The sequence below is a fragment of the Gekko japonicus genome, unplaced genomic scaffold (assembly GCF_001447785.1).
Source record: "Gekko japonicus isolate JY-2015 unplaced genomic scaffold, Gekko_japonicus_V1.1 scaffold417, whole genome shotgun sequence".
NCBI classification, from domain to species: Eukaryota; Metazoa; Chordata; class Lepidosauria; order Squamata; family Gekkonidae; genus Gekko; species Gekko japonicus.
The window spans coordinates 867,696-875,950 of NW_015164194.1; the positions used below are offsets into that span (position 1 = coordinate 867,696).

Below are 8,255 nucleotides of genomic sequence, written 5' to 3' on the forward strand. Positions count from 1 at the left end.
GTTAAGTCTCCTTAATTTCAGTGAAAGTTTTAAGTACCTGCTCAACACAATGATATTTTAACAGCCTAATTCTAAATACAGTTGCATAGGATTAAGTAAGCCTCTGTTCAGTGGGTTAACTGCTCTTAAGATTGTCATCTGAAGAAGTGTTTAATTTGGGTCCTCTCAAATTGGATACATAATTAAGCATGCTAACTCAAGCAGCCATAGTTTGCGCATTTCTCGGTTTATGGGAAAGTAATGGTGAATTACTGGGATCATTCCAGCAGTATACAATGATAGTGCGTAAAGACCATTCTGCCTATTAAGTAGTCAGATCAGCATTTGGATAATTCCGTTGATCAAAATTCAAAATAAAGAGAAGCTCGTCACATGTTCTCTGTCTGAAAAGAAGAAAAACAAATTAACCTTACAAATAATGTAACCTGTACTCATGCCAGAAATCAAGCATGAACATGTTGTTGCTCTAAACTGTACTTTTTAAGCCTGTTGCTAGATTTCCTCTCGCTTACTGCTGTATCTCTGTGCTTTGTTCACAGACCAACCGTACTCATGGTCTCCTACTCAGCCCTTCAATGAGGAAAGTTACTCTCCTGCTTCAAGGAACATGAAAGGATTATCTGGCAGTCGCAATCAACCACAGTTATGTTCTGCTCATACCTGTGGCTTAGCATCCACTGAAGATTGTGAACACAACCACGATCATATTCATCATGGCCAGGATTCAAGGCAATCATATCTTCTCAGCCCAACGGAGAGCTGCCCGATGGACCACCATCGATGCTCGCCGCGAAGCTCTATCCATTCCGAATGCATGATGATGCCCATGGTTATGGGTGATCATATGTCCAGTAGCACTTTTCCCAGAATGCACTACACTTCACATTACGATACTAGGGACGATTGTACCATGTCTCATCCTAACCCTAAGATCAACCGGATCCCTGCAAATCTGCTGGATCAGTTTGAAAAACAACTTCCTCTCCATAGGGACGGCTTTCACACTTTACAGTATCAGAGGACCTCAACCGCTGCTGAGCAACGTAGCGAAAGTCCGGGGAGAATACGCCATCTTGTTCATTCAGTACAAAAACTTTTCACAAAATCTCATTCTTTGGAAGGATCTTCCAAGAGCAATGTAAATGGAACAAAGGGAGATGGCCGAGGAGATGACCATCATCATGGACATCATTCTAAACATAGCAAAAGAAGTAAAAGTAAAGAACGGAAACCTGAGAGTAAACATAAAAGTGGAATGAGCAGTTGGTGGAGTTCTGATGATAATCTGGATAGCGATAGCACTTACCGAACACCTAGTGTTGTAAACAGGCATCACGTGGACCACATCTCTCATTGCTACCCCGAGGCTCTTCAGGGACACTTTGGGGATCTCTCACTAAAGACTTCAAAAAGTAACAATGATGTGAAGTGTTCTGCTTGTGAAGGGCTTGCGATGGCCCCTGATGGGAAATATATGAAAAGGAGTTCTTGGTCTACGCTTACCGTAAGCCAGGCTAAAGAAGCTTATCGCAAGTCATCCCTTAACCTAGATAAGCCTCTAGTTCATCAGGAAATCAAACCTTCCCTGAGGCCATGCCATTACCTTCAGGTAAGAGTTAATGTTATTAATCGGAATGGAACATTCTATTATAAAATTTTGCCAGAGGGTTTTCAGCATGCATGCTTTACATATTTAATTTTTAAAAGTTCCCTAGTTTCATACAGTTCACCTGTACCTGGGAATATAAAACAGAGAAAATGAAATTAGTTGTAACAAGAAGTGGGGATCTGCGATACTCATGGGGGGGGGAGGCGTCCATGTGGAGGAGGAGGAGGAAGCAGCCACAGGTGAGCTTTCTCCCCCCCCGCACTGACGGCGAGGCCCAGACTCGCCAATTCTCCCCCCAACCCCCCCCCCGGCACTGGCGAGGCCTGGGCCTGCCAATTCTCCTTCCACTTCCCCCCAGGCACTGATGGCGAGGCCCACATAGCTCCCAGCCGCTGGGCCCACCAATTCTTCTCCCCCGGGCCTGCCGAGCCTCCCTCCCTCCCTCCACCCCCCAGTGGCGGCGAGGCCTGAGCAGCTCACAGCTGCCGGCCTGCCAAGCTTTCTCCCATCCCTGTTGGCGGCGATGAGGCCTGAGCGGCTCACAGCCACCGGCCCATCACTGCCCCAAGTGTGCAGGAAAATCTCTCTGCCCCCTAAGTGCCCCGATTTAGATATCTGCACAGAGGGGGCATCTTGGCTATTAGTATATATTGTGAGTATCGCGGGGGAGGTATTCCTCTTTAGGCCCACAGAAGCAGCTCTGCAGGTAAGCCTTTTGTTCACCCCAGGCCCTGGCAGCAAGGCCTGAGTGCCTCCCAGCCGCAAGGTCCGCCGATTCCCACCTGGCACTGGCAGCAAGGCCTGAGCGCCTCCCAGCTGCCAGGCCCACTGATCTCCTCCCTCGTCGATCTTCTCCCCCCCCCAGGAACCAGCGGCAAGGCCTGATTGCCTCCCAGCCGCTGGGCCCACCAATCTCTCCCCCGCTGGTCTCCCCCCGGGCACCAGCGGCAAGGCCTGAGCCCCTCCCAGCCACCAGGCCCGCTGATCTCCCCCCCCGCCGCCGATCTTCCCCTGGGCACTGGTAGCAAGGCCTGAGTGCCTCCCAGCCACCAGGCCTGCCGATTTCCCCCCTGGGCACTGGTGGCGTGGCCTGAGCGCCTCCCAGCTGCTGGGCCCACCACAGAGTTCCCAGAGCATTCTCTGCACATGTGCAGGGAATGCTCTTTTACTTTTGGGGGGATTTAAATAACCCCGTACTTTTTAGATTTTTCTGCATACCTGAGGACTGCCCCAAGTGTGCAGGAAAATCTCTATGCCCCCCCCCCAAGTACCCCCTCTGTGCAGATTTAGATATCCGCATGGAGGGGGCAACTTGGCTATTAGATATATAGATAATTAATTAACTAACTAACTGCAATACTTTCTACTGCCCTGACCTGGATGGCCTAGGTGAGCTCAGTCTTGTCAGATCTTGGAAGCTAAGCAGAGTTGGCCTAGTTAGCATTTGGATTGGAGGCCACATAGGAATTGCAGGGACACTATGCAAAGGCAGGCAACGGCAAACCACCTCTGTTAGTCTCTTGCATTGAAAACCCTACAGGGTAGCCATGGATTGGCTGAGACTTGAGGGCACTTTACACACACACACACACACACACTACTCTCTCATAGACTCAAAACATAAATAGTATTCACATTGGTCATGTCTTTAGCTTGGAGAAACGACGACTGAGGGGTGACATGATTGAGGTTTATAAGATTATACATGGGAAAGAGCAGGTAGAGAAAGAGGTACTTTTCTCCCTTTCTCACAATACAAGAACTCATGGGCACTCCATGAAATTCCTGAGCGGTCAAGTTAGAACGGATAAAAGGAAGTACTTCTTCACCCAAAGAGTGATTAACACTTGGAATTCACTGCCACAGGAAGTGGTGGCGGCTACAAGCATGGACGGCTTCAAAAGGGAATTAGATAAGCATATGGAGCAGAGGTACATCAGTGGCTATTAGCCACAAGGTATAGATAGGGACTCTGGGGCAAGTGATGCTCTGTCATCTTGGTGCTTGGGGGGGTCAACAGTGAGAGGGCTTCTAATGTCCTGGCCCCACTGGTGGACCTCCTGATGGCACATGGTATTTCTGGCCACTGTGTGATACAGAGTGTTGGACTGGATGGGCCTTTGGCCTGATCCAACATTGGCATCTCTTATGTTCTTATGTTCTTATTAGACTTATAATAGGACTTAATTGAACATTTTTTAAAAATTGAGGGGAAAGCTAAGACTTGAGGCTGAAGGAAGTTCCTAAGCAAGCTTAAGTAGCTGGAAGAGCCGCTAAATTGGGGAGAAGGCTTCAAATTTTGCTTATTGGAATGGGAGAACATAAGCCATTTTATCAGTGTCTCCCGATGTTAATATAACTTCAGAGAAATGTCTTCATTACTATTCTATTATAGTACCTAAAATAGACTAGCATGGATAAGCCCCACAGGGAGCAATCCTAAACGGGTCTACTCATAGGTAAGTCCCATTTTATTCCTACTGCTGCTAGTTTTCTTGTTTGGAGGATTCTGATGGATTTTAATTTTTAGTTGGGTTCCCTGAATGGATATTCTCTAGATCATTCATTGTTATCATCTTAGACATTACCTGCATCTGACTTGTGACGTAATCTAGTAGTGCAACTATCTCAATCACCACTCTGTTTCATTAGGCAGCTAGTTGTGTAGTTATGCTTTTTGTTGCACTTCACACATTCTTGAGAATCATGGATCAAGTGGCCTTTATCCAAATAATTTTGCTGTAGAGCTGGATCACCCCAGGCGATCCCTATAAACCCATCATACAATTTAGACTCCTGCATCAGATCATGGATTCCAAGTACAGAGAGAGTCCCATGTTACAGAAAGAATAACAACTGAACAATTTGGATCTGGGCTAGCAAAAGTTAAGACATGCTTCTTATAAACAGAAGATGCCTATAGTGAACATGTTTATTTATTTAGATATTTATATCCCACTTTTCTCCTCTTTGGGGACCCAGAGTGACAGTCAGGTAGATTAGACTGGAAGAGGGGATGGCTGTCCCAAGTTCACCCAGTGGGCTTCCAGTGAGCAGAGTGGAAATGCAAACCTGGGTCTCACAGATTATAGTCTGACACTCTAACCAAGGTAGCATACTGGTATTTATGCCAAGCTTTTGCCATTTCAGACTGCAGGTGTGGGCTCACAATGTCAAATGCGCCTCCATAACACCATACTGCATGCAGATAGAAAACTAGCACATTGTGGCCTAAAGCAGCCATGAGCATACAAATTCTGTTGAAAGGGACAGCTGCTATTAATTCCACTGATTTCAACTGGAGAGCTGCTAACTACACATGATATATAAGTATGGATAAAAAAATCCCTGACACCATTTTTTTAGAGTCAAAATCATTTTCAGAAAGGTGAAATTTAGAACCGAGAAGTGAAAAGGTGGGAGGAAGTGCTTAATCTTTCCCCACCAATGGTCCCTCCATTTCCATGTGTCCCTTAGTCATTTTTTTCCCCTGCAGGAAATGCCCAAATGTCACCAACTCCTTGCAGTTCCTGCACTCTAGTCTCCTCTCTTGAAATGGCTCCCCCCACTTTTTTTCCAAAAAAATGTTGGGATTTTGTTCTACAGACATCTATATTACAATCCCTTAGTTGCCAGAACATTTTGCTGAATTGGGCTCGTTGCCCAGAGACAACCCACACCCAATGCCATATTTTTAATTTGGAAAGAAAACTTAGGCAGCAATTCTGTGCACACTTAATTGGCAGTAAGTCCCATTGACCTCAGTGGGGCTTCCTTCTGAGTAAGCAGATGACTGGGCTGTTTGTTCTCACATTAGAAAAGACATCATCATTCCCTATCGCTGCATTCAAATTGCTTATATTAACCTATCTGGGATTCAGTCATTGTGTCTGCAGTGATATTTGCCAACAATGTTTGCCTAATTTATAGAGGAAATAAGTAGCCTTTGAATAAATGATAAGGCATAGTACATTGCTGTGGTTGGTAAGTGAATGATGGAGGAACAGATCTCAGCATTCTAAGATAATAGCATCTTTCATCAGCGTGTTTCCTAGAAAGGAGTCCTAGAAATGGATCTGAGAAAGAGATAGTGGTAGATAATCCATAGAATTTAGAATATAGGTTTTAGGTTTAATATGACTTGTTTCCCCAAAATACTGGCTCATACCAGTAAAATGAAACAAACTACTTTTTCTCTCAGTGTTTAGAAAGCTCAGAAATGGGCCAAGTAATGTTATTGTCCAAGGCCTTGTGATTAATTCCGGATTATTAAATGGCTGCTGAATTGCTGAATCTTCTTAAAAATAGTAATAATAAGGTACATGTGTATTATTTGTTCCTGTTCTGAACTATTCCAACTGCTCTCAAAATTTCTTTGTAGTAAATTGAAAGCAAGGGGATAAGCTGGAAAAGAGGGGGTTAAGGTCTTCCAGAGAAGCTCCTGCTTATCCTAGCTTCCAGTATTTTCCTTAGGGCAATGTGTCCTCTCCCCTATGGAAAGCTGAAGCCCCCACATTAAAGGGAAATGCCCACATGCCCACCTGACAAATGTCATGCTTATTGAGAGCTGTACTTAAAACATTCCCAGAGCTTCCCACTTTAGATAAGATTAACAATAAAACAATTCAATTTGGCTCAAAGGAGACTGTGTGGAGTGGCTGCAGGGGAGTGTCTATGTGGACAGTTCCTTTGTTGCCAGGAGGGGGCAGAGGGAGGAGGAGAGTTCTGCTTGTTTACTCCCCTTTTTAGTCTTTTGAAAGTGTAAAGTACTGGGTTCGCCGCATGGAGGACTCAGACGACATGCGGTTGCACACGTTTATTGCGTACTTAACATAAGAACACACAACGGCCCTGCGAGGCCAACTATATACACTCCCACCCCTGGGCCTCCCACTCCATTGGAGGGTTTGAATTTCCCTCCAAGAAGCCCATTGGTCAGCTAGGGGGGGGGACTAGGATCCTAGGTCTCATTGTCTTACTGGAGCCAAGCTCCTGTCTTTCTTGTGGCCGCCGTGTGGTGGGCTGCATACATAACACCCCTCCCCCCATAGTTCAGACACCACCTGGGTGATGTAGTCTTTTAAATAAGCAGGGGGCTTTCGCTCATGGGTGGAACGCCTGGGTGCCAGTGAAGGAGCCGGTGTGGGGGCCGGAGGAGGAGGGCCCGGGTCTGGCAGTTCCGGGGCCTTCTGCTCTGGTGGCTGCGTCAGTGGTTCGGGTTCTTCCGGGACCGATCCTCCCTCCTCGCTCGGGGCCTCTGTGGGTTGGCTGTTGTCAGGCGGTGGCGCCTCCTCTCGGCCTCCATCTTCCGGGGGGGCGCTGGGGCCTTGTCCGTGCCCCCTGGCGCCAGCCGCTGTCGAAGCTGATTGATGTGCCTCTCCAGCCGCCGGCCGTCCTCCATCGTCACTTCGTACGAGACCGGGCCCTTGACTTTGGAGACGCGGCCCTCGAGCCAAGTTGGGCCGGCACCATAGTTCCGGAAGAAAATGGGGTCTCCCGTGAAGAACCCCCGCGGTGCTTCTCTCTGCTCCGCCGCCCTTCTGGCCTCCGGTGCTCGGTCTGGGTGCAAGCGGTCCAGCAGGGTGGTTGGTCTGCGGCCCATCAGGAGCTCCGCGGGGCTGTGACCCGTGACGGGATTGGGGGTCGTCCGCTGTGTCAAGAGGAAGCAGGCCAAGCGGAACTCCCAGTCTCCCTCAGTGATCCGGCTTAGGGCCTCCTTAGCCGTCCGCACCATTCGCTCCGCCTGCCCGTTCGTTGCGGGGTGGAAGGGCGCCGAGCGAATGTGCCAGATCAGGTTCTTCTGGAGGAATTCCTGAAATTCCCCCGACGTGAAGGCCATCCCATTGTCGGAAAAGATGGTATCCGGCAGCCCGTGCGTGGCGAAGATCCGGCGGAAGGAACGGATCACTGCCTTGGTCGAGGTGGTGGAGACGGGGCTGATCTCCAGCCACTTGGAATATGAATCCACTGTCACCAGGAATAGTAGGCCCTGGAACGGCCCGGCGAAGTCCACGTGCAGCCGAGACCAGGGCTTGCGCGTTGATTCCCACGCCTGCATCGGTGCCTTAGGTGGGTTGGGCCGGACCTCCTGGCAGGGTTGACATCTCTGGACCCATGTCTCAATTTCCGCGTCGATCCCCGGCCACCACACATAGCTCCGCGCCAGAGCCTTCATGCGCACGATCCCTGGGTGCGCCTCGTGGAGTGCTTCCAGGATGCGCCTTCTCAGGCCGCTGGGGACCACGACTCGGTCTCCCCACAGGAGGCACCCCTTTAGTGCCGACAGCTCGTCCTTCCGGGTGGAGAAAGGCGCGAACTCGGCTCCCGGGGACGATGCAGGCCACCCCCTCACCACCCAGCCCAAAACACGAAAAAGGAGGGGGTCACGGGACAACTTGGCAGCGATGTTGGCGGCGTGCAGGGGGGCTCGGGGAGGTCCTCAATGCTCAGGACGCTGAGTGCCGGGGCTGGGTCCACCGCTGTCTCCGGGAGTGGCAGCCGGCTCAGTGCGTCAGCGTGGCCCATAGCCTTGCCCGGCCGGTGCTCTAAGCGGTACTGGTAGCCGGCCAGGAAGAGGGACCACCGGAGCACCCGCGGCGACATGACCTGGGGGGTCGTCTTGTCGGATGCCAGCAGGCCTAAAAGG

General features: G+C 49.5%; 1 protein-coding gene across 1 annotated transcript in view; it reads left to right on the forward strand.

Moving 5' to 3' along the window:
- The first annotated feature begins 592 nt into the window (after positions 1-592).
- Positions 593-8,255, forward strand: part of DLGAP2 (discs large homolog associated protein 2) — a 160,871-nt gene continuing 153,208 nt past the window's right edge. The window contains exon 1 of the mRNA XM_015408303.1: positions 593-1,609. Coding sequence (XP_015263789.1) covers positions 608-1,609 — 1,002 coding nt within the window. The 5' untranslated portion in view covers positions 593-607. The remainder of the gene's footprint in view (positions 1,610-8,255) is intronic.